This window comes from Dendrobates tinctorius, unplaced genomic scaffold (assembly GCF_039654945.1).
Source record: "Dendrobates tinctorius isolate UK_male_01 unplaced genomic scaffold, ASM3965494v1 ptg000136l, whole genome shotgun sequence".
NCBI classification, from domain to species: domain Eukaryota; kingdom Metazoa; phylum Chordata; class Amphibia; order Anura; family Dendrobatidae; genus Dendrobates; species Dendrobates tinctorius.
In genome coordinates, this window is record NW_027361804.1 from 3437501 (window position 1) to 3464769 (window position 27269).

At 43.2% G+C, this 27269-nt stretch overlaps 1 protein-coding gene across 1 annotated transcript in view; it reads right to left on the bottom strand.

Moving 5' to 3' along the window:
- LOC141048575 (uncharacterized) overlaps positions 1-27269 on the bottom strand; it is a 126327-nt gene that overhangs the window by 88089 nt on the left and 10969 nt on the right. Inside the window, exons 2-13 of the mRNA XM_073544292.1 lie at positions 24330-24465; positions 18526-18721; positions 14610-15875; positions 14309-14383; positions 14107-14230; positions 13874-14036; positions 13500-13626; positions 13220-13316; positions 11723-11897; positions 11515-11642; positions 9855-10006; positions 1737-2213 (exon numbers count right to left, since the gene is read on the bottom strand). Of these exons, the coding sequence (XP_073400393.1) occupies positions 1737-2213; positions 9855-10006; positions 11515-11642; positions 11723-11897; positions 13220-13316; positions 13500-13626; positions 13874-14036; positions 14107-14230; positions 14309-14383; positions 14610-15875; positions 18526-18721; positions 24330-24465 (3116 nt within the window). The remainder of the gene's footprint in view (positions 1-1736; positions 2214-9854; positions 10007-11514; positions 11643-11722; positions 11898-13219; positions 13317-13499; positions 13627-13873; positions 14037-14106; positions 14231-14308; positions 14384-14609; positions 15876-18525; positions 18722-24329; positions 24466-27269) is intronic.

Here is a 27269-nt window from a genome sequence, read left to right on the forward strand (position 1 = left end):
GTCAGTGGGCACGAGGCCTCAGGCTTTATCCAGACAAGCTGGATTTACAGGCGTATTCCGTGCTGTGTTTCCTGCCTGAAACCTGCCCTTTCATGTCTATGGTGCGGGTTACGGGCGGATTCCGGCCGGGACCGGTAAACGCCCCACCGGAAAATAGCTTTATATCTTCCGGCGAATCCCGGAAGGAATGGGAATGGGCAAGAGGGAAACCTCCCGAAAAATGCCTGCAAACCACGCCAAATACGCTCGGTTTAGGCCATAGCAGAGCTTGGCCACGTCCCCTATTTGCAGAAGCGTTTTGCCAAAGCGCTTGCAAAGTGCTTAAAAAGTGCTTGGAAGCAGCAGGCAAAACGCATCTGCAAATCCTGGCGTATCTCACCTGAGCTCCGGAGTTCAGCCCGACCTGTCCACGGATCTGCAGGACTGAACTACGAGAGCAGAGGAATCAGCCGGCGATGGCAGTTCAGTCCGTGCATGCCGCAGACAGGCGAGGCCGAACTCCGGGGCAGCATCCAGGACAGGTATGGCCAGTACAATGCTGCATATTTGGAATTAGTGTTGGCCGGTCCGATCACTGAAGATCGTAATTTATTACGATTTTCAGGCTGATCGTTATTTTAAATTACGATCCGATTTGTAGCCAGATCATGATGATGATCTGAATTAGAAATCGGAATCCTCCGTAATCTGAAAACACTGTCCGGGCATACACTCCCTAACAGTGTGCGCATATATATATATACACACACACAGTATACAGGTGTACAGCGTGTGTGCATATTTAGCTTTAGTAAATGGCTCCAGGCTGCGCTGTTAAAAAATAAACAAACCCAGTTACTCACCTCTTTCTCCAGTGTCCAGTACTGGCTCCGGCTCCTAGCCCAGCAGTGCAGGGAATCCCGAAATCCAGGCGGCGCATCGCCGCCTCTGTGCCTGCCGTACTATAACTACAGTGGAGAGTGATCCCAGGACCGCTCACTAGACGGTCCTGGGAAAGCACCACATCACGTCACAGAACAGCCCGGCACATGTGCAGAGGTGGTGATGCACAACCCAGAATGCATAGCGTTGGGATTTCGGAATTCCCTGCACCGCCGGAGACAGCGCTGGACACCAGAGAGAGAGTTGAATAACTGGGTTTGTTTATTTTTTAACAGCGCAGCTTGGGGCCATTATATATATGCAAGAAAGCTGGAAGAAGAGTGGCTCAACTGAGATTGTTGCTGAGGACTCAGTGTGCTGCTAGAGCAGGGGTTGGCTTCCGCCCGTACTTAACATGCATCCATGAAGAAAGACCTCCGCGCTCCTGAAGTCCTATACAAATCCTTTATTGCATTTCAAAGTTCCAAAAGTGCCAGACCACCATCACCCACCCACATATATGCATATATACACACACACTGTTCGGGCGTACAGTGTGCATATATATATATATATATATATATATATATATCTACATCTAGCTCTGGAGATTGGATCTGAATTAATTCCAATCTTTCGGTATGATCAGCCCGATCTGATCCTATCTTTCCAGTGATCGGCCAGCACTAGTTGGAATCAGTAGGCCTCACTACATTATATTACCCTCAAAGTTTCCCTTGAAGGCAAAAATCACATAGTATTTTATATCAGCACCTTATAGTGTAGCATTTTTCACATTTGTGCAAAATAAACTTTGCAATAATTATGCATAGTGGAATTGTTTTAATACAATGTTAAATGGTTAAGTAGCTTACCAGAGTCATGCAGAAGGAACTGCTGCTGGACACCATCAATACTGATCTCCTGGAACTCCAGGGGGATAACAAGTTGATCAAGGGTTTGAGGTAACCTTGGGATATTGCCAAGTTGCCTTGCTAATCGTATTGTCCTCTTCAGTGATGCTTTCCTTGGGAGAAGTGCTGCAACATTAGAATGGGCTCCTGAAACGACGTCTGTGAGAACCTGTTGTGGTGTCTCCTGTGTTGTCCTTGCCCTGGTCACAGCCTCATTGCCAAGTCGGATTGCTTCAGGTCTTGCAGCTTGTGCTGCGTGATTGTGAAGATTGACTACTTTCACAACTTCGCCAGATTCTTCATTGGTCCAAACACGTCCCTTGCGAGTCGACCGTTTTTCACATACCCAGATGGAATGGACGTCGTCAGCGGTTCGTTTGGAAAATAAGTAAATGTGATTCTCATGGACCAACTTCCTCCTTCCACGTTTGGACAGAACTGAATTCATAGTTGTAGAAAGTGAATTGCTGTGGAAGCTGACTGATTTTTTGTGGCAGTACACTTCTCTCTTTGTGGAGGTTTCAGACACTGCTATATTCTGATGTACAGATGGAATAAAAGCTCGTCTAATGTAACTTGCAGGACATGTGACCTGCTACTTGTTACATCTGCAACAAAACTTGCAACAAAGCAGGTCAGTGCTGGGTCAGGTAAAAGTTCAAAATTGTTTAGATTTTAGGCCTCTTGCACACTGTCATTTTAGAGTGGTTTCACACTTGTGTTTGTGGCCGCCAGAGGTCGATCCGCTCTGGATCTGACATCCAGCTGACCCCGGGGCAATGCTGGCTGAATGCTGGCATTCCACTTGCATTGCCCATAGAAGTGAACGGCTGGGTTCCGCGATCTGCAGACGCCCGTTCGCTTCTGTAATGCCGCATTCCGCTATCAGTGTCAGAACAAAAAGAAGAGCATTTCCTTCTTTTCGTTCCGCTGCAGGTTAGCGGAATGCGGCATTACAGAAGCGAACGGGCGGCCTGTAGTGCATATGTAGTGGAAGTGTGAAAGCACCCTTATGCTGCCACTGTTCTAGAACTCCAAAGCACGTGCTTTACTGGTATTTTTCAGAGCGCTTTTGTGAGCGCTCTCGGTAATGACCCATAAGATACAGGCTATTGATGAACGCTAAGTGCTCAAAAATAGCTCCTGTAATAAAATAAAAAGAGCTGGCCGAAACAACACCTCGCTTTTCTAGCCATTGACTTATCTACTATATAATTGTCTAAGGGTCACTTTCGTCTTTCTGTCTGTAACGTTTTATTCGTATATTCATTGGTCGCGGCGTCTGTCTGTCATGTAAATCCAAGTCGCTGATTGGTCGTGGCAAAACGCCCACGACCAATCAGCGACGGTCACAGTCTGCCATAAAAATGGCCGCTGCTTCACTGCCCTGCACTCACCGCTGACCGCTCACACAGGGTTAATGCCAGCGTTAACGGATCGCGGTGTACCGCACTCCGTTAACGCTGCTATTAACCCTGTGTGACCAACTTTTCGCTATTGATGGAGCCTATGCAGCATCAATAGTGAAAAGATGTAATGCTAAAAATAATAATGATAAAAAAAAAAAGTTATTCTCACCCCCTCCAACGTCGCGCTGTCCTCCGCGCCTCTCTCTGATGCACACCGTCCAGGACCTGCGATGATGTCATGGTCATGTGACCGCGACATCATCGCAGGTCCTACGCTCAGACCGGAAGCCACCGCCAGCACTGCAGAGAGGCGCGAGGACTTCAGGGCCCGTGGCTGAGGTGAGTATATCTTTATTATTTTTTTTTAAACACGAATATAGTGCCCACATTCCTAGACTACGTGGACAGTGCAATATACTACATTGGCTGGCCAATATACTATGTGCGCTGTGTAATTTACTATGTGCGCTGTGTAATTTACTATGTGCGCTGTCCAAAATACTACGTCGGCTGTCCAATATACTACATAACCTGTGCAACATACCACGTGGCTGTGCCTTCTAGAATACCCGATACATTAGAATCGGGCCACCATGTAGTATATTCAAAATTGGCAATCTTCTTACTGATTTTCCAGTGCTTAGCACTTGGGAAAGTGGCTACTGTGAAAGCGGTCTTAGGGCTAAAACACAAGGCCAAAATTTCCTGCCTAATTTGGGGTCAAAACATCTGGTGGCAAAAAGCAGGGGGCGAAACATCCGGGGGCGAAACATCCGGGGGCGAACTGCTGGGGGCGAACTGCTGGGGACGAAACATCCGGGGGCGAACTGCTGGGGGCGAAACATCCGAGGGCGAACTGCTGGGGGCGAAACATCCGTGGGTGAAACATCCGGGGGCGAACTGCTGGGGGTGAAACATCCTGGGGCGAACTGCTGGGGGCGAAACATCCGGGGGCGAACTGCTGGGGGTGAATCATCCGGGGGCGAACTGCTGGGGGTGAATCATCCGGGGGCGAACTGCTGTGGGCGAACTGCTGGGGACGAAACATACGGGGGCGAACTGCTGGGGGCGAAACATCCGAGGGCGAACTGCTGGGGGCGAAACATCCGTGGGTGAAACATCCGGGGGCGAACTGCTGGGGGTGAAACATCCTGGGGCGAACTGCTGGGGGCGAACTGCTGGGGGCGAAACATCCGGGGGCGAACTGCTGGGGGCGAAACATCCGGGGGCGAACTGCTGGGGGCGAAACATCCGGGGGCGAACTGCTGGGGGTGAATCATCCGGGGGCGAAACATCCGGGGGGCGAACTGCTGGGGGCGAAACATCCGGGGGCGAACTGCTGGGGGCGAAACATCCGGGTACGAACTGCTGGGGGCGAACTGCTGGGGACGAAACATCCGGGGGTGAACTGCTGGGGGCGAACTGCTGGGGGCGAAACATCCGGGGGTGAACTGCTGGGGGCGAAACATCCGGGGGCGAACTGCTGGGGGCGAAACATCCGGGGGTGAACTGCTGGGGGCGAAACATCCAGGGGTGAACTGCTGGGGGCGAAACATCCGAGGGCGAACTGCTGGGGGCGAAACTTCCTTGATTGAAACATCCAGGGGTGAACTGCTGGGGGTGAAACATCCGGGGGCGAACTGCTGGGGGCGAACTGCTGGGGGCGAAACATCCGGGGGCGAACTGCTGGGGGCGAAACATCCGGGGGCGAACTGCTGGGGGCGAAACATCCGGGGGCGAACTGCTGGGGGCGAAACATCCGGGGGTGAACTGCTGGGGGCGAAACATCCGAGGGCGAACTGCTGGGGGCGAAACATCCGTGGGTGAAATATCTGGGGGCGAACTGCTGGGGGTGAAACATCCGGGGGCGAACTGCTGGGGGCGAAACATCTGGGGGCGAACTGCTGGGGGCGAAACATCCGGGGGCGAACTGCTGGGGGCGAAACATCCGGGGGCGAACTGATGGGGGCGAAACATCCGGGGGCGAACTGCTGGGGGTGAATCATCCGGGGGCGAAACATCCGGGGGCGAACTGCTGGGGGTGAATCATCCGGGGGCGAAACATCCGGGGGGCGAACTGCTGGGGGCGAAACATCCGGGGGCGAACTGCTGGGGGCGAAACATCCGGGTACGAACTGCTGGGGGCGAACTGCTGGGGACGAAACATCCGGGGGTGAACTGCTGGGGGCGAAACATCCGGGGGCGAACTGCTGGGGGCGAAACATCCGGGGGCGAACTGCTGGGGGCGAAACATCCGGGGGCGAACTGCTGGAGGCGAAACATCCGGGGGCGAAACATCCGGGGGCGAAACATCCGGGGGCGAAATGTGCGGGGGCGAAATGTGCGGGGGCGAAATGTGCGGGGGCAAAACAACCTGGGGGCGAAATGCAGGGGGCGAAATATTCGGGGGCGAAGTGTACCTGGGGGCGAACTGCTGAGGGCGAAATGCTGGGGGCGAACTGCTGGGGGCGAAACTTCCTAAAACCCCGTTCAGGTACCCGAACCAAACTTTTTTAGCTGTTCGGACGGACCCGAACATCCATGGGTTTGCTCATCACTATTCTCAACCACTGTTGTATATATATACAACAGCATATAACAGTTTTTGTAGCCGGGGTGGGCCAAAACCAATGGTCCCTCTCAAGGCTATTAATATCTGCCCTCACTCACTGGCTTTCCCTCTCTGGTTGCAAAATTACTGCGGGAGCCCACAAATTTTTTTTTCAACAAATTAACCCCTTAATTTAACACTTAGATGTCCCAAATTTTACACACAAACCCTCATCTAATTATTAGTCAAAGACATAAAAAACTAAATGAAATGAAATGGTTTACTGTATGTAAACCATGTGTCATTTCATGTCGGGTTGGGGAATGATTTTACAGAAGCCGGCAATTGATTTAGCGGCTATTCTGCTATGAAGAACTCTGTGAAATATGTATATATGTGTCTCCATGACATGTATATATATATATATAATCTAATCTATCTATCTATCTATATATATTATATGTGTCTATATCTGTTCTTTCGTTTGTGTTTTAACCTGTCATTGGGTTCCATTATATGTCCATTTTGCAAACCTGCGAGAAAATCTCGGCATACGGATGCTTACATGTGCAAAATACGTGGCCACACCTTGCCAACAGATCACATATGGATCACTGTTCAGGGAACATTTATGCGTATTACGACCATAAAATAAATTTGATATGTTGTGTCTGACTCCAGCCTCAGTGGGATCCATGTAATAAAATATCTCTGTTGCGACAGCCCCCGGAAGAAGTCCACACGAAACGCGCGTCGGGGCATAGCGTGCAGACGTTTCCGACAGCTATGGGTAAGAGACAGTGACTGGGGTTACTACCTGCTGACAGATAGGGGAGGGATCACTTGGTTTTCTGCACACCTCACTGAGGACTTATCACACCTCTGCCTATTCTTGTCTGTGGGGCCCTGTTATACACTGTAGCACTAGCAATATACGTAATTAACATACCCTATTGTTTGGAATACTGCACTTACGTTGCACCTTGGTCTCCTATCTTTGCACTCTGCCATAAACTTTGTACTATATTTTTGTCTAACTGTTTGATGTAATTTATTCAATAAAATAATGAGGTGATTTTATGATATGGATATAGACTCCTTTTTTCTGTCAGTGGGATCCATGGAAGCGTTCCAGAGTTGTGACCTCATAAAGGGACAGTGGTCAGAATTGTAAAAATTGGCCCGGTCATTAAGCTGCAAATTGGCTCTGTCACTAAGGGGTTAAAAGTACTGCATAAACCAGTGCAACATTAACAAAAGCAAACCTGGCCTTCCTGGGCCAACAGGAAAACAAAAACATAACTTGTGTCACAGTCCTTGTTCTTACGGGAATCCGCCCGCTTCAGGAACACATAACAAAAAGTTCAGATTTCTAGAGCTTCCACCTCTAGGCTCAACTCATACTGAAAGCTCTAGAAGGCTGGATATTTATCCTCTGGACTCCTCTGATTCTACAGCTGTACAATTAATCTAATTATAAACATGGTTGATTAACCCCTTTCGGCACTTAGTGTGCTAGAGGTTTTTCCTAGGCTGATATCACTGAGGCTAACACCCTCAGTGAAACATACCTCCCCTCCAAAACTTTTCCAGTGACTTTGTCACAATATATATATATATATATATATATTTTACACTTTAAAAATTACAAAAAGGCAAATGGGCCGATTGTTGTGAGTTCATTTTCCCCTTCACTACTGAGGCCCGAGGAACTCCCTCTTCTGGTGAAGAAAGGTAGTGAGCCTGATTGTCAAACACCTGGGGCTGATGATGATGACTGGCTGAGTGGAGTTAATGACTGGATATAAGGCTGCCGACGCCCTTCTGGCCTGCGGGTGATTTCTCTGTGGACTTCTAGGAAACCAGCCAGTCTGATTCCTGCTCATCTAAAGCTAAGATTTCTGCTTTGCCTTTTTGCATTAGTGTTTTGTTTTCCTTGCTTTTCTGGATTCTGCCATTCCCTGCTGGGGTAAGCTGAATCTCCTTTTGCCTGTTGCTCTGTCTTCAGAATATTCCTGAGTACTGACATAGCTTTTTTGAAGCCTAGCGTCTTCAGGGCCTTTTTTACTGTCAGTTGGTTGGCTCTTATTTTCATAGGGTTTTTCACGGATTGCAGACAGCAGCCTTCCTGTCCTTTCCTATCTAAGCTAGCGTGGGCCCCATCTTTGCTCAGTCTATCTTTCTGTCTGTGTTTTGTTCTTTCTTCTTGCTTCACCGTCATTATATGTGGGGGGCTGCCTTTTGCTTTGGGATCTGCTCTGGGGCAGTTTAGATTTCCCTTTCTGTCTTTAGGCTATGTAGTCCTCCGGCTGTGATCGAGGGGCCTAGGGCATCGTAGGAGCCCCCCACGGCTACTGCTAGTTGTGTTGATAGGTTCAGGGGTCTGCAATCCCATAGCTGTCAACTTCTCTGGTTTTCTGGACTTAGCTAGCATTTCTATTTTTGCCTCCTACGGTGACTCAATCATAACAGCCGATGCAAAGGTTGGGCACCCATGGAGATTTGTGTGCTCAGATAACTTTGACTAAGGTTTCAGCCCTTAATTAGCCTGTTAGGGTTATGGCTTGATCACTATCATTGTGAAAGAGCAGATGATGCAAATTTCCACCTTTATAAAAACCCAGCCTCCTCTAACTTTGAGCCAGTAAACAGCAGCCATGGGTTCTTCAAAGCAGCTGCCTAGCGCTATGAAAATGGAGGAGGCCCACAAAGCAGGAGAAGGCTATAAGAAGAGAGCAAAGCATTTTCAAGTTGCCCTTTCCTCAGTTCGGAATATAATTAAGAAATGTTAGGTACCAGGAACTGTGGAGGTCAAGATAAGGTCTGGAAGACCAAGCAAAATTTCAGTGAGAGCTGCTCGTAGGATTGCTGGGAAGGCAAATAAGAACCTAAGAACCTCCGCTTGACTGCAGAAGACCTTCAGAGAGATTTAGCAGACTTTGAAGTTGTGGTACATCATTCTACTGTTCAGAGACACCTGCACAAATATGGCCTTCATGGAAGAGTCACGAGAAGAAAACCTCTCCTGCATCCTCACCATAAAATTCAGCATCAATAGTATGCAAGAGAACATCTAAGCAAGCCTGATTCAATTTGGAAACAAGTCCTGTGGACCGATGAGAATAAAATAGATCTCTGTGGCCACAATGATCAAAGGTATGTGCGGAGAAAAAGGGCCCAGAATTTCAGAAGAACATCTCATCAACCATTAAGCATGGAGAAGGATCAATCCTGCTTTGAGAATGTGTTGTAGATCTCTGTGGCACGAAGAATATTTCACGGGTAGAGGGAAAAATGGATTCAATGAAATTTCAACAAATTCTTGATGCAAGCATAACGCCATCTGTAAAAAAGCTGAAGGTAAGAAGAGGAAGAGGATGGTTGCTACACATGGAGAATGATCCTAAACACACGTCAGAATCCACAATAGACGACCTCAAAAGGTGCAAGATGGAGGTTTTACAATGGCCCTCACAGTCCCCTGATCTGAACATCATTGAAAATCTGTGGCGAGATCTCAAAATAGCAGAGGATGGAAGACGACCCAGGATTCTCACAGATCGGGAGGAATTCTCCAAGGAAGAAGGGAGGAAAATCCCTCACACAAGAACTGAAAGACTTGTCTGGCTACAAATTTTTTTGTTGTTGCTTAAAATACAAAGGCGCTGTGTCATCTGTAACTTTAGGCTTTTAGATCATTTCATCTTCAACTTGCTTAACTGTTTATAATGACAGGAATTTTGACCAGGGGTGCCAAAACTTTTACAGGTCACTATATATATATATATATATATATATATATATATATATAAAAAACAGGGGAAATTTGAGTATAGTGCTGCGCTATATCCAGCGCCACATATACAATGAATGGAGCACATAGTTCAGGATGTGTATCTCTGATTCATTTAGAAAGGAACACTGTAGAGTCTGGTCCTTAGGCCACAGTGTCCTGTTCTTGGGATCTCTGGAGTGCCAGCACTGGGACCAGTAAGTTGTCCCCTATTCTATGGTAATCTTGGATACAACCCTTGAAGGTCGCTCAGCGTCATCTGCACTTTCCAAGGGAAAAAACACCAGTCCAACAATCAGAGCATTGTTTTGGATGCTGCTTCCTACCTTGCCCATACACGGTGCCATGCGTGCCACAGATGCGCCAATCAAAATTCTGATCGCAGATGGCATCGATGTGCGTACTGTCCGTGCCATGAAACAATTGCATTTCCATCACATCTTGTCCCTGATTGACTTTTTTCATATGTTCCTTTTGCCTTAAAAACAAAATTACAAAAAAAAATCCATAGAAGTAAAGAAATAGGATCCCTTTCAACAAGACATTCCTTTGTAAGGTCCTGCCACCCATTGTGAAGGGATGGAACCATGGAGAGTAAGGACATCCTCTATCTGTGAGGTTCTGCCACCCATAGTGAAGGGATGGGACCATGGAAAACAGGGACATCCTCTTTCTATAAAATCCTGCCACCCATAGTGAAGGAATGGGGCCACCGAGAGCAGGGACATCATCTATCCATAAGGTCACGCCATCCATAGTGGAGGGATGGGGCTATCGAGAGCAGTGACATCGTCTATCTATAAGGTCACGCCATCCATAGTGGAGGGATGGGGCCATCGAGAGCAGGGACATCATCTATCTGTAAGGTCACACCATCCATAGTGGAGGGATGGGGCCATCGAGAGCAGGGACATAATCTATCTATAAGGTCACGCCATCCATAGTGGAGGGATGGGGCCATCGAGAGCAGGGATATTATCTATAAGGTCACGCCATCCATAGTGGAGGGATGGTGCCATCGAGAGCAGGGACATCCTCTATCTGTAAGGTCACGCCATCCATAGTGGAGGGATGGGGCCACCGAGAGCAGGGACATCATCTATCTATAAGGTCACGCCGTCCATAGTGGAGGGATGGGGCCATCGAGAGCAGGGACATCCTCTATCTGTAAGGTCACGCCATCCATAGTGGAGGGATGGGGCCATCGAGAGCAGGGACATCAACTATCTATAAGGTCACGCCATCAATAGTGGAGAGATGGGGCCACCGAGAGCAGGGACATCATCTATCTATAAGGTCACGCCATCCATAGTGGAGGGATGGGGCCATCGAGAGCAGGGACATCCTCTATCTGTAAGGTCACGCCATCCATAGTGGAGGGATGGGGCCACCGAGAGCAGGGACATCATCTATCGATAAGGTCACGCCATCCATAGTGGAGGGATGGGGCCACCGAGAGCAGGGACATCCTCTATCGATAAGGTCACGCCATCCATAGTGGAGGGATGGGGCCACCGAGAGCAGGGACATCATCTATCGATAAGGTCACGCCATCCATAGTGGAGGGATGGGGCCATCGAGAGCAGGGACATCCTCTATCTGTAAGGTCACGCCATCCATAGTGGAGGGATGGGGCCACCGAGAGCAGGGACATCATCTATCGATAAGGTCACGCCATCCATAGTGGAGGGATGGGGCCATCGAGAGCAGGGACATCCTCTTTCTATAAGATCCCGCCACCCATAGTGAAGGAATGGGGCCACCGAGAGCAAGGACATCATCTATCTATAAGGTCACGCCATCCATAGTGGAGGGATGGGGCCACCGAGAGCAGGGGCATCCTCTCTATAAGATCCTGCCACCCATAGTGAAGGGATGGGACCATCTTGAGCTTCCTAGCACATTGCTGCTTCTTATCATCTACTCCTCTCTTCATGGGGCACATGTTAATTCCCCGCCAGATGTGAGGGTGAAGAGCGGACGTACCACTGGAACACCTGCCACAGAGATGGGTTCTGGAGACGCCACATCTTCACCTCGTGCCCCGTGACCGTCTTGGAGAAGCTGCTGACAATTTCTAAGAACTCGCTGGATGTGTCCGAGACAAGAACCTTCTATAGTGGATAGAAGAAGATACGTGACCCCTCCTGTCCATTGTCCTCCGGTCACACGTCATAGGGGCTCCGCACATTACCTTACAGCCGATCTCCGGCATGGCCTCAGGGTCCCAGGTCTTGGGGTAGATGTCAGTGTTCAGGGAGGACGTTTCTAATTTTACTGGGGTCGTTTCTAATCTCTGGCGGGACTTTCTTAATTTTCGGCGGGACTTTCTTAATTTCAAGAGTGATTCAGCTGCTGCCGATCTTGTGCTGAAAGGATAAAAAAAAGTTTAATGATAAAATGGTGTCAGAGTGGCGTCCAGTAAGTGACACATCCAGACTATAGAATGATTGTCTATCAGTCACGTCCCATACTTTATGACTTGCCCGCTGCTGTATAGCGACGGATCGGTTTTATAATTTTTGAATTATGGATGGTATTTAGATCTATAGAACAGGTATATTATTATTGGAGATGGTCTCTCTCCAGACATTCAGTGGGACATAGAATCTTCTGGTTGTGATAAAATCTGCAAGTTCTTATCCACAGTTCAGGACAATGACCTCTGTCTACGGCTAGATGTGTACGGACATGGACATGACGCCCACATTTTACACCTTGAAGAAACAAGTTAATTGATAAAATGTGTTGTTGTGATGTCATGTGAATAGTGTCCTGCGTCTTGTGTACATACAGTACTTCTCCCTCCTATAGTACCGTACTCTTCTCCGGCCCATGGGACTGTCTCTGGGGGCTTCTTCCCCCAGGCCCAGCCTCGGAGGATACCATAGCTTGCAAAGTATTACCTCTGGAGCAGAAAATGTAGTATTACATATCAGCCATTTAAATGAAGGATTGTCAAAAATCTCTATGAACAGACCAGCACATACTTGTGTTCCGTGGAGATACTTTTTATAAAATGAGGGTAACCATAGTGTCCTGTTGCTCACTGGCATAAAATTATACCAAAAACACAGACTCTTTAAGAGTCTTATTTCTGGTGCCAAAAAGGGCAAAAATAATTTAGTTACTACTAAAATAATAATAATAATTCTTTGCTTTTCATGGGTCAAACTCTCCATAAACTGGCGCTTGGCCTTTATTCACTTTACAAACAAACACCAAACCTGTCGCTACTCCCTAAACAAAGCAGAATTAATATTTTTTTCAAGGCTAAAAGAAGTCAAACAATTGCTTCTATAGTTTATAGACACAGAACCTTTTGCTAGTCCACAAGAAGGGATAATTTTTGGACCTCTGTGACTTCTTCTATGTACTTCTATGTTCACCGCCTGCGTCAGCACTTAAAAAAAAACGATTATTTTTTGGAACATAGTAGTCTATGCTGAGGTCTCTGACACTAATAACCATGTTTGTACTAAAGAGCTCACAAAGAGGCTTGGTACAGTCCTTGGACACCTCAGAGTGTTACACACATCTTTTCAGGGCAATTAGAGGCTTTGGTTTTTGATTCGCATCTAATCGATTCACTGAAGATCATATTTCCCAGACAATTTGGGCAAAACTGGTGAATGTCAGAAGAGTCACTCATCATTACTATGTCTCCATCTATTATATGCGATGACTTTACCTTCCTTTCAATAATTTCACATCATCGAAGCTCAGATATTTCGGCCTCCTGCGCACGTCTCTCTCCGTCTTGTACACAATGTTCTTCTGCTTCATATCTATAAAATTAGACAATTGTTAAAGGAGAACCTCATATCCCAAAGGTTAACGTTAACCTCATGTCAGTACAGGACAATTTTGGGGCTGATGCCAAAGGTGTTTGGGCCGTTCCCTGAGGCTTGTGGCCCTTCTGGAGTCGACATTAGTAAAATTGACATTTATCACCACATTATCCATTATACCTCGGAAGTTGATCTCATAGCTGTTTTCCCCAGTAGAAAAAGGAATGACAGCATTGGCATTGGCATCGGCAAGATATATGTTCTCCAGATCTGAGGATGAGATGGTGACGATCGTGTGATTCTCATTCTAGATAAACAGAACATCAAGAGAAAATATTTAATTCTCCGGTCAGTTCTGATTTTTACCAGTGCCCACCTCAATATCTATACAAGGTAACCCAACGATCACATTTTATTTGTAGAACTGGTCTCCTCGTGTAGAGCCGAAAGACCTCTTTTTGGCCACTTAGCTTCTAGCGCCAGGTATAACCATAAACTCTGCACCTTCTACAGCTCCGCCCCTGAGGATCGCACTTTATAATCTGCCCACTTACAGACTGTCCATATTGTGTCCAGCTTCCATATTCATCCCTCCAGTACCACAGCCACTCAGTGGTCAGGACATATTCAGACGGCTTCACGACTGATGATACGGTGGAGAGACGACGAACGCGGTGCTCGCCAGATCTCATGGTAAGAAAGTCAATCGGAAGAACCCTGCAGAAGATAAGTGGGAAGAAGTTACTAGGTGATGGCCTACCAACGCTCGGTTCTGGACGACCCGTACCTGTCCATCTTGGGGTCACAGTAACTTTTCTCAATTTCCTCCATGTTGGGAACGTCTTCCCAGGTGGTTCCTTTGTGAATCTGCCAGCGGTACGGCAGGTAGTAATGCATGTCCGGGCAACGTCCTGTAAATAAAAAGGAACCCTCCGTTACCTGTACTATCCAGGCCTAAATCCAATAATCTCTCCCAGGGGGTCACTTACTTCCTTGGTTGCAATATTTCCAAAGATTAGAAAGACAGATCTCCGGGACTTTGTAAGGCTTAGTGGGAGAAGAGCCTACAAAAAAAGAAAAGTAAAATAACATTTTTTTAGAAAATCAGCAAATCGAAGGTGACAGCGTCTAAGTATATCATTATCTATGCAGAGAATAAGCCAGGAGTGGTCAGAAGTCTGGGAGTCATCAGGGATAGCTGTGGATGTGACAATCATCAATTTCCATTACTTTAGAATTAACCTTTGAAACAATCGTTAGAGGCACAGCCATAAGGATTTTTAGTCATACCTGGAACTTGATTCTCCAGAGGAACAGATGGACCTTTCGAAGGAGAATTATTGAGTTTGGTACAGGATGATGGAACAAAGGAAGGACCGGCTGCTGGAGGGGTACTGGGGTTCATGAAGGTAAAAACTAATTGACGGATGGATGGGCTTGTAGTAGAGGTGGTCACTGGTTTCTTTAGAGGAATATATGGACCTGTATAAAGAGAATCAACCAATCTTCTTCGTGTGGTATATAATATTGGTGAAACATTAGATATGTTCACCACTGGGACTGGGTAGGGCACAGGTATTGCTTGGGAAACTGGTGGACCATTCAGTGGAGCATTAGCTGGTCCTGTGAAGGTCATGGGTGGAGAATCTGGTTTAGGCTGAAAAACAGATAAACTTGTGATAGAAGATGAAAGGCCAGCTGGTTGAGGGTTGGATGGACTTTCAATGGAGGTGATTGCTGGTTTCTCCAAAGGATGAGATAGACTTTTTGTGAGAGAATTAACCAATGTGGTACCTGATGATGGAACCCTGGAAATCCTTACTTTAGGACAAGCACTTGATTTCATGAAGTTAATATTTGATTGAGGGTTGGATGGACTGACAGTGGAGGAGCTCACTGGTTTCTCAATTTGAACAGATAAACCTGTAGGAAGAGAATCTACCAGTCTGCAAGGTCTGGTAGATGCCATTGTTGGAACCTTCAGCACCGGCACTGGTTTTGCTTGGGAAGCTGATGGTCTATTCACTGAAGCTTGAACTTGTTGAGCATTAACTGGTCCTGTGACGGTCACTGGTGCAGTAGTCGGCTTTGAAACATCTACACGTGGTATAGAAGATAAAAAGCCAACCGACTGTGGGCTGGGTGGGCTTGGCATGGGGGTAGTCACTGCTGTCTGTAGAGGAACAGCTGAACCTTTTGTGGGAGAATTAGGCAATCTGATATAAGATGATGATGGGGCAGTGAAAGGACCGGGTGATGGTGGGGTGTTTGGTTTTATGATGGTAGCAAATGGTTGCGGTTCCAATGGGCTTGAAGTGATCACTTCTTTCTTCAGAGGAACAGATGGAGAAACAGAATCAACTAATTTGCTTGGGCTAGTGTGTGCCATTGGCGGAATATTGGGTAAGTCCACCAACTGTAATGGGACTGGTTTTGGACCAATCATAGGAACATTAACTTGTGAATCATCTACTGGACTTGCAGTGGTCAATGGTGTAGTAATTGGATTTGACTGGAAAGCAGATATGGTAGAAGACATAAGTCCGGCTGGCGTTCCTGTTGGTGAAATTACGGACATATTATTGGTCATGAATATACTTAGTGTAAGTACCCAGCAATTTGATCTGAAAGTATAAATAATCAGAGGAACGGGATTACAGTTGGGTTACAAAAAACCTGTAAAAGCATATACGCATCTGTGCCAAGTTCTCCCCTCACCGTGTCCTGGTCACATATCTCTCTGCTGAGCCCTTTGCGTATTCTGGCACCAGGCTTCCCATGATTATATGGAAGATCTGAAGCGCGCAGGTCAACCGGAGGAAACGTGCAGAGGAACCAGCGATTAGCAGCAACAGGACAGGGGTACAAGCTTCTACTACGCTTCTCTTGTGGAACATTGCCTAGAAGACCCTAAACTCAGCTGCTCTATTCGTTGAGAACCAGTGCATCACCCACGTTGCTGCGAACAAGGACTTAGAGTTCGGCCGCCCGCTCTGTATTTAATATACCGGGGAGAGATGTGGTCGGATGTTATACACAGGGAACATTAAGGACAATGGGACTGAATGGGGAACTGGAAATGACGATTACGATACGTGTCCCAGCGCTCTTCTCCATACAGTGTATGTGTAAGGCAAAGAGGTGACTTCTGTGATTCATACTCTTAGGACACCACATGCCAAGCTGGAGAATCCAATAGACTTCGTGTAACACAACTTTGCATGAATAGCTTCCTACACGCTATCATTTTCCCCCAGAAAAGTGATTCTTGCTTTTGTTATGGTTTTCATCAAAGTGTTTTCTCCTTCCAATGAGTATAAGGAACAATGCAGACAATGCAAAGACATACTGATGGGGAACGTAGATAGTGAGCCCCATCGGGAAAAGCGATGATAAAGTGTGCAAACTGTAAAGCGCTACGGAATATGTTGGCACTATATAAAAAAAAAAGGAGAAAAGAAGAATGTGATGGACATATTGTCAATATTGTCTAGGATATGTGATATACAGACATGGCACACACAAAACCCCCAAAAATGGTCAAAAATTGTTGGCGCCTTTCCAAAATTGTTTGTAAATAAATGTGTTTCAAGCATGTAATGCTCGTTCACACTCACCAAGAGTGGTCAATATGGAAATCACACCTGAAACCAACCAAAAAGGGGAGAAGTTGCCTCAATCTTTGCACTGTGTGTCTGCGTGTGCCACACTAAGCACAAAGAACAGAAAGAGGAGAAGAGAACTGTCTGAGGACTTGAAAATCAAAATTGTTGAAAGATATCACCAATCTGAAGGTTACAAGTCCATCTCCAGAGATCTTGATGTTCCTTTGTCCACGGAGGAGAACACAATTAAGAAGTTTACAACCCATAGCACTGTAGCTAATCCCCCTGGACGTGTACGGCAGAGAAAAAATGATGGAGGGTTGCAAGGCAGGATAGTCCGGATGGTGGATAAGCCTCAATCAAGTTCCAATGAAATTCCCGCTGTCCTGCAGGCTCATGGTGCATCAGTGTCAGCGCGAACTATCCGTCCACATGTGAATGAAATGAAGCGCTATGGTAGGAGACCCCGGAGGACCCCACTGCTGACACAGAGGCAGAAAAAAACATACACTGCAGTTTGCCAAAATGTACATGAGTAAGCCAAAATCCTTCTGGGAAAGCTTATTGTGAACAGATGAGAACAAGATAGACCTCAATAGAAAAAGGTGAACTGCACCAGAGTGATCTTATTCACACTATACATTTGATGCCACAGCATGTTCAACCGGTCTTCGGTGCTCAGCAATGGAAAACGTTTCCATAATGAATGCAAAGACTGGACACTACGTTGCCACCCAAAATCCTTTGGTAATCTAATCTTCAGATTTCATGATGCCTCTCTACACAGTCAAGGCACCCAGTGCCAGAGGCAGCGAAACAACCCCAAAACATCTGTGACCATCCACCATGTCTGACTGTAGGTACTGTGTTCTTTTCTTTGTAGGCCTCATTCCATTTTTGGTATGCAGTAGAATGATGCGTTTTACCAAAAGGCTCTATCTTGGTTTCCATAATGAAAACCAAGTTTTTTGTTGCACAGATGAAATAAAAGAACTTTGATATCCTTCAACGTGGTGAGTACCGTACCGCAATTCTTTCTTCTTTGCATTTATTATGGAAACCAATATAGAGCTTTTTGGTAAAGTACATCATTCTACATACCGAAAATGAAATGAGGCCTGCAAAGAAAAGAACACAGTACCTACAGTCAGATATGGTGGAGGATCACAGATGTTTGGGGTTGTTTCACTGCCTTTGGCATCTGGCACTGGGTGCCTTGACTATGTGGAGAGGCATCATGAAATCTGAAGAGTACAAAAGGATTTTGGGTGGCAATGCAGTGTTCAGCTTTAGAAAGATGGGTTTGTGTCCTAGGTCATAGGTCTTCTAGCAGGACAAGGACCCCAAACACCTAAATTCCATTGATCACCTGTGGAGTGATTTTAAAATTGTTGTAGGGAGAAGGTAAATTCAAATACAAGGTGCCAACACTTTCAGCCATGACTGGAACTTATCCAGTGGTGGGAGTTTAACTGCTGAAACCTGCAGCGATCGCCCCACTGGTGGGGCTGAATGTGAATCTGCCCTTTAAATGCCAAAAGGAAATCCACTCCCTGCATGTGTGACCCCGATCCTGGTATTGAGCACAGACTCAGACGCACCTGACGGCTCTTCTTGTATTCTTGGTAACTTGCTCTGCGGAGGAGCGTCATCAGAATTCTTTCTTTTTCTCACTTCTCTTCCATCACTTATTGCGGCCGAATTCTCCATCTTTACTGCTTCATGAAACAACTGGAGACGTTCATTGTGTTTCACGTCACAAAGCATCTGAAAATTCCTAATAGAAACCTTAGGCATCTGACAGCGAGCAGAAAAGAGATCCAGAAGATTGTGAGAGCGGACACAAGAGGGACAAACACATTATTAGTATTATAGTAGTTATATTCTTGTACATAGGGGGCAGTATTATAGTAGTTATATTCTTGTACATAGGGGGCAGTATTATAGTAGTTATATTCTTGTACATAGAGGCAGTATTATAGTAGTTATATTCTTGTACATAGAGGCAGTATTATAGTAGTTATATTCTTGTACATGGGGGCAGTGTTATAGTAGTTATATTCTTGTACATAGGGGGCAGTATTATAGTAGTTATATTCTTGTACATAGAGGCAGTATTATAGTAGTTATATTCTTGTACATAGAGGCAGTATTATAGTAGTTATATTCTTGTACATGGGGGCAGTGTTATAGTAGTTATATTCTTGTACATAGGGGGCAGTATTATAGTAGTTATATTCTTGTACATGGGGGCAGTATTATAGTAGTTATATTCTTGTATATAGGGGCAGTATTATAGTAGTTATATTCTTGTACATAGGGGCAGTATTATAGTAGTTATATTCTTGTACATAGGGGGCAGTATTATAGTAGTTATATTCTTGTACATAGGGGCAGTATTATAGTAGTTATATTCTTGTACATAGGGGGCAGTATTATAGTAGTTATATTCTTGTACATAGGGGCAGTATTATAGTAGTTATATTCTTGAACATAGGGGCAGTATTATAGTAGTTATATTCTTGTACATAGGGGGCAGTATTATAGTAGTTATATTCTTGTAAATAGGTGCAGTATTATAGTAGTTATATTCTTGAACATAGGGACAGTATTATAGTAGGTATATTCTTATACATAGGAGCAGTATTATAGTAGTTATATTCTTGTACATAGGAGCAGTATTATAGTAGTTACAGTATTTTCTTGTACATAGGGGCAGTATTATAGTAGTTATATTCTTGTACATACGGGCAGTATTATAGTAGTTATATTCTTGTACATAGGAGCAGTATTATAGTAGTTATATTCTTGTACATAGGGGCAGTATTATAGTAATTATATTCTTGTACATAGGGGCAGTATTATAGTAGTTATATTCTTGTACATAGGGGCAGTATTATAGTAGTTATATTCTTGTACATAGGGGCAGTATTATAGTAGTTATATTCTTGTACATAGGAGCAGTATTATAGTAGTTATATTCTTGTACATAGGAGCAGTATTATAGTAGTTATATTCTTGTACATAGGGGGCAGTATTATAGTAGTTATATTCTTGTACATAGGAGCAGTATTATAGTAGTTATATTCTTGTACATAGGGGCAGTATTATAGTAGTTATATTCTTGTACATAGGGGCAGTATTATAGTAGTTATATTCTTGTACATAGGGGGCAGTATTATAGTAGTTATATTCTTGTACATAGGAGCAGTATTATAGTAGTTATATTCTTGTACATAGGGGCAGTATTATAGTAGTTATATTCTTGTACATAGGGGCAGTATTATAGTAGTTATATTCTTGTACATAGGAGCAGTATTATAGTAGGTATATTCTTGTACATAGGGGGCAGTATTATAGTAGTTATATTCTTGTACATAGGGGGCAGTATTAGAGTAGTTATATTCTTGTACATAGGAGCAGTATTATAGTAGTTATATTCTTGTACATAGGGGCAGTATTATAGTAGTTATATTCTTGTACATAGGGGCAGTATTATAGTAGTTATATTCTTGTACATAGGGGCAGTATTATAGTAGTTATATTCTTGTACATAGGGGCAGTATTATAGTAGTTATATTCTTGTACATAGGGGCAGTATTATAGTAGTTATATTCTTGTACATAGGAGCAATATTATAGTAGTTATATTCTTGTACATAGGGGGCAGTATTATAGTAGTTATATTCTTGTACATAGGGGGCAGTATTATAGTAGTTATATTCTTGTACATAGGAGCAGTATTATAGTAGTTATATTCTTGTACATAGGGGCAGTATTATAGTAGTTATATTCTTGTACATATGGGCAGTATTATAGTAGTTATATTCTTGTACATAGGGGCAGTATTATAGTAGTTATATTCTTGTACATAGGGGGCAGTATTATAGTAGTTATATTCTTGTACATAGGAGCAGTATTATAGTAGTTATATTCTTGTATATAGGAGCAGTATTATAGTAGTTATATTCTTGTACATAGGGGCAGTATTATAGTAGTTATATTCTTGTACATAGGAGCAGTATTATAGTAGTTATATTCTTGTATATAGGAGCAGTATTATAGTAGTTATATTCTTGTACATAGGGGCAGTATTATAGTAGTTATATTCTTGTATATAGGAGCAGTATTATAGTAGTTATATTCTTGTACATAGGGGCAGTATTATAGTAGTTATATTCTTGTACATAGGGGCAGTATTATAGTAGTTATATTCTTGTACATAGGGGGCAGTATTATAGTAGTTATATTCTTGTACATAGGAGCAATATTATAGTAGTTATATTCTTGTACATAGGGGGCAGTATTATAATAGTTATATTCTTGTACATAGGGGGCAGTATTATAGTAGTTATATTCTTGTACATAGGAGCAGTATTATAGTAGTTATATTCTTGTACATAGGGGCAGTATTATAGTAGTTATATTCTTGTACATAGGGGCAGTATTATAGTAGTTATATTCTTGTACATAGGGCAGTATTATAGTAGTTATATTCTTGTACATAGGGGGCAGTATTATAGTAGTTATATTCTTGTACATAGGAGCAGTATTATAGTAGTTATATTCTTGTATATAGGAGCAGTATTATAGTAGTTATATTCTTGTACATAGGGGCAGTATTATAGTAGTTATATTCTTGTACATAGGAGCAGTATTATAGTAGTTATATTCTTGTACATAGGAGGCAGTATTATAGTAGCTATATTCTTGTACATAGGAGCAGTATTATAGTAGTTATATTCTTGTACATAGGGGCAGTATTATAGTAGTTATATTCTTGTACATAGGAGCAGTATTATAGTAGTTATATTCTTGTACATAGGGGGCAGTATTATAGTAGTTATATTCTTGTACATAGGAGCAGTATTATAGTAGTTATATTCTTGTACATAGGGGCAGTATTATAGTAATTATATTCTTGTACATAGGGGCAGTATTATAGTAGTTATATTCTTGTACATAGGGGCAGTATTATAGTAGTTATATTCTTGTACATAGGGGCAGTATTATAGTAGTTATATTCTTGTACATAGGGGGCAGTATTATAGTAGTTATATTCTTGTACATAGGAGCAGTATTATAGTAGTTATATTCTTGTACATAGGGGGCAGTATTATAGTAGTTATATTCTTGTACATAGGAGCAGTATTATAGTAGTTATATTCTTGTACATAGGGGCAGTATTATAGTAGTTATATTCTTGTACATAGGGGCAGTATTATAGTAGTTATATTCTTGTACATAGGGGCAGTATTATAGTAGTTATATTCTTGTACATAGGAGCAGTATTATAGTAGTTATATTCTTGTACATAGGGGCAGTATTATAGTAGTTATATTCTTGTACATAGGAGCAATATTATAGTAGTTATATTCTTGTACATAGGGGGCAGTATTATAGTAGTTATATTCTTGTACATAGGGGGCAGTATTATAGTAGTTATATTCTTGTACATAGGAGCAGTATTATAGTAGTTATATTCTTGTACATAGGGGCAGTATTATAGTAGTTATATTCTTGTACATAGGGGCAGTATTATAGTAGTTATATTCTTGTACATAGGGGCAGTATTATAGTAGTTATATTCTTGTACATAGGGGGCAGTATTATAGTAGTTATATTCTTGTACATAGGAGCAGTATTATAGTAGTTATATTCTTGTATATAGGAGCATTATTATAGTAGTTATATTCTTGTACATAGGGGCAGTATTATAGTAGTTATATTCTTGTACATAGGAGCAGTATTATAGTAGTTATATTCTTGTACATAGGGGGCAGTATTATAGTAGCTATATTCTTGTACATAGGAGCAGTATTATAGTAGTTATATTCTTGTACATAGGGGCAGTATTATAGTAGTTATATTCTTGTACATAGGAGCAGTATTATAGTAGTTATATTCTTGTACATAGGGGGCAGTATTATAGTAGTTATATTCTTGTACATAGGAGCAGTATTATAGTAGTTATATTCTTGTATATAGGAGCAGTATTATAGTAGTTATATTCTTGTACATAGGGGCAGTATTATAGTAGTTATATTCTTGTACATAGGAGCAGTATTATAGTAGTTATATTCTTGTACATAGGGGGCAGTATTATAGTAGTTATATTCTTGTACATAGGAGCAGTATTATAGTAGTTATATTCTTGTACATAGGGGCAGTATTATAGTAATTATATTCTTGTACATAGGGGCAGTATTATAGTAGTTATATTCTTGTACATAGGGGCAGTATTATAGTAGTTATATTCTTGTACATAGGGGCAGTATTATAGTTGTTATATTCTTGTACATAGGGGGCAGTATTATAGTAGTTATATTCTTGTACATAGGAGCAGTATTATAGTAGTTACATTCTTGTACATAGGGGGCAGTATTATAGTAGTTATATTCTTGTACATAGGGGGCAGTATTATAGTAGTTATATTCTTGTACATAGGAGCAGTATTATAGTAGTTATATTCTTGTACATAGGGGCAGTATTATAGTAGTTATATTCTTGTACATAGGAGCAATATTATAGTAGTTATATTCTTGTACATAGGGGGCAGTATTATAGTAGTTATATTCTTGTACATAGGGGGCAGTATTATAGTAGTTATATTCTTGTACATAGGAGCAGTATTATAGTAGTTATATTCTTGTACATAGGAGCAGTATTATAGTAGTTATATTCTTGTACATAGGGGCAGTATTATAGTAGTTATATTCTTGTACATAGAGGCAGTATTATCGTTATATTCTTGTACATGGGGGCAGTATTATAGTAGTTATATTCTTGTACATAGAGGCAGTATTATAGTAGTTATATTCTTGTATATAGGGGGCAGTATTATAGTAGCTATATTCTTGTACATAGGAGCAGTATTATAGTAGTTATATTCTTGTACATAGGGGGCAGTATTATAGTAGTTATATTCTTATACATAGGAGCAGTATTGTAGTAATTATATTCTTGTACATAGAGGGCAGTATTATAGTAGTTATATTCTTGTACATAGGGGCAGTATTATAGTAGTTATATTCTTGTACATAGAGGCAGTATTATAGTAGTTATATTCTTGTACATAGAGGGCAGTATTATAGTAGTTATATTCTTGTACATAGGGGCAGTATTATAGTAGTTATATTCTTGTACATAGAGGCAGTATTATAGTAGTTATATTCTTGTACATGGGGGCAGTATTATAGTAGTTATATTCTTGTACATAGAGGCAGTATTATAGTAGTTATATTCTTGTACATAGGGGGCAGTATTATAGTAGTTATATTCTTGTACATAGAGGCAGTATTATAGTAGTTATATTCTTGTACATAGGGAGCAGTATTATAGTAGTTATATTCTTGTACATAGGGGGCAGTAATAGTTATATGTAATAGTTGTGCTGTTGTACTGACCTCGGGCTGTAACTGTTTGTCATTCTGAAGCAGCAGGACCTTTAACTCTTGTATATTAAGTCCACTGATTTCGTTCACTTTTAAAACCGTTTGATTATAAGATGATGAAATATCATGATGCAATTTGCAATTTGACCTGAATAAAGGAAAAGGTTCATGAGAATTTGTTACCAGACTTTTTCATTTCCTGGAGTCCTTAGGTAGCACAATATTAGGCTATGTTCACACGCTGCATTTTTTTTTCTGCAGGAAAAACTGCTCTCTTGGCAGAAAAGAAGCAGCATCAAAATCGCAGCTTTACTTGCTTGGCTTTGCTGCGTTTTTGGTGCATATGTCAGGTTCCCAAAGTTCAGCTTTTCTACCGTCACAGAAGCAGGATCACAGTCACAGGTCACCAATGGCAGCGCATTGAGTTTGTAGGACACTGTTTACTTTACCAAAATACTGAGGACTAAAAAAACAAGTCATTTGCATGAGATTTCTGAAATATCATCACTGGACTGTAAACGGCAGATGAAATTTGCATAAAAAAACGCATTGAAAAATGAAACATGTGAACAAAGCCTAAAAGGTTACTTTACTGATCACTAGACATCTTTGAGCCTGTTTCAGAAGAAGTTTCCAAGCTCCTCGCCTCTGCTCAGCCTACAACTTGCAACAGTGACCCCATTCCTTCACATCTCCTCCAGTCCCTTTCCCCTGCTGTCACCCCTCACCTGACTAAAATATATAACCTCTCTCTCTCTTCTGGTATCTTTCCCTCCTCATTTAAGCATGCCGTCATACATCCACTACTTAAAAAACCATCCCTCGACCAAAACTGTGCCGCTAACTATAGACCTGTCTCTAATCTTCCCTTCATCTCTAAACTCCTGGAACGCCTGGTCCACTCCCATCTAATCCGCTATCTCTTTGATAACTCTCTTCTCGACCCTCTCCAATCCGGTTTCCGCTCCTTACACTCTACTGAAACTGCCCTCACTAAAGTCTCTAATGATCTACTAACAGCTAAAACAAATGGTCATTACTCCATGCTGATTCTCTTGGATCTCTCTGCAGCATTCGACACTGTGGATCATCAGCTCCTCCTCACTATGCTCCGTTCCATTGGCCTCAAGGACACCATTCTCTCCTGGTTCTCCTCCTACCTCTCTGACCGCTCCTTTACTGTTTCTTTTGCCGGTTCCTCCTCCTCTCACCTTCCCCTTACTGTTGGGGTTCCTCAAGGATCGGTTCTAGGCCCCCTCCTCTTCTCTTTATACACTGCCCCTATTGGTCAAACAATCAGCAGACTTGGGTTCCAGTATCATCTCTATGCTGATGACACCCAATTATACGCTTCTTCCCCTGACATCACCCCTACCCTAATTCAAAATACCAAGGATTGTCTGTCTGCTGTCTCTAACATCATGTCCTCCCTCTATCTGAAACTAAATCTCTCCAAAACTGAGCTTCTTGTGTTTCTCCCCTCTACTAACCTCACTCTACCTAACATCAAAATAGCCCTGGAGGGTTCAACCATAACTCCCAAGCAGCATGCCCGCTGTCTTGGGGTCATATTCGACACCGATCTTTCCTTTACTCCCTATATCCGATCACTGGCTCGCTCTTGTCACCTGCATCTTAAAAACATCTCCAGAATCCGACCTTTTCTCACCTTTGAAACTGCTAAGACTCTTACTGTCGCTCTTATTCATTCTCGCCTGGACTACTGCAACTCTCTTCTGATCGGTCTCCCTCTTACCAAACTTTCTCCTCTCCAATCCATCTTGAATGCGGCAGCCAGGGTCATATTTCTGTCCAGCCGCTTCACCGATGCCTCCATCTTGTGCCAGTCATTACACTGGCTACCTATTCGCTACAGGGTCCAGTGTAAACTCATCTCTCTCACCCACAAAGCTCTCCACTGTTCTGCACCGCCTAATATCTCCTCCCTCATCTCTGTCTATTGTCCTACACGTGCCCTCCGTTCTACAAATGACCTAAGACTAACATCCCCCGTAATCCGAACCTCGCGCCTCCCTCTCCAAGACTTCTCTCGTGCTGCTCCAGCTCTCTGGAATGCACTTCCCCAAGACGATCAGACTGATACCTAGCCCCGACCTATTCAAGCGCGCTTTGAAAACCCATCTCTTCAAACAAGCCTACCACATCAACTACCCAGCAAGCTAACTTTGCCCTGTTCCCTCCTTCCAAATATTATTCTGAATCTGCACCCTACTATTCATCTGTCTCCACACCCTTCATGCACATGATAACTGCCCCTGATACTTGTCTATTGCACTTAAACACACGGGCTGATGACCGGATCATGCAGCTTTATATGAAAATCCCTATTATAATTGCCAGACCTGAAATAACAAGCATTTCTCACCTACTGTGTCCCCCCATTTCCTTGTAGATTGTAAGCTTGCGAGCAGGGACCTCACTCCTAATGTCACTGATTAAATTGTCTTAACTCGTATTGAATTTATTGTCTGTACATGTCCCCGCTTAACTGTAAAGTGCTGCGGAATACAGTTGTGGCCAAAAGTATTGACACCCCTGCAATTCTGTCAGATAATACTCAGTTTCTTCCTGAAAATGATTGCAAACACAAATTCTTTGTTATTATTATCTTCATATAATTTGTCTTAAAAGAAAAAAAACACAAAAAGAATTGTCCTAAAGCCAAATTGGATATAATTCCACACCAAACATAAAAAAGAGGGTGGACAAAAGTATTGGCACTGTTCGAAAAATCATGTGATGCTTCTCTAATTTGTGTAATTAACAGCACCTGTAACTTACCTGTGGCACCTAACAGGTGTTGGCAATAACTAAATCACACTTGCAGACAGCTGACATGGATTAAAGTTGACTCAACCTCCGTCCTGTGTCCTTGTGTGTACCACATTGAGCATGGAGAAAAGAAAGAAGACCAAAGAACTGTCTGAGGAC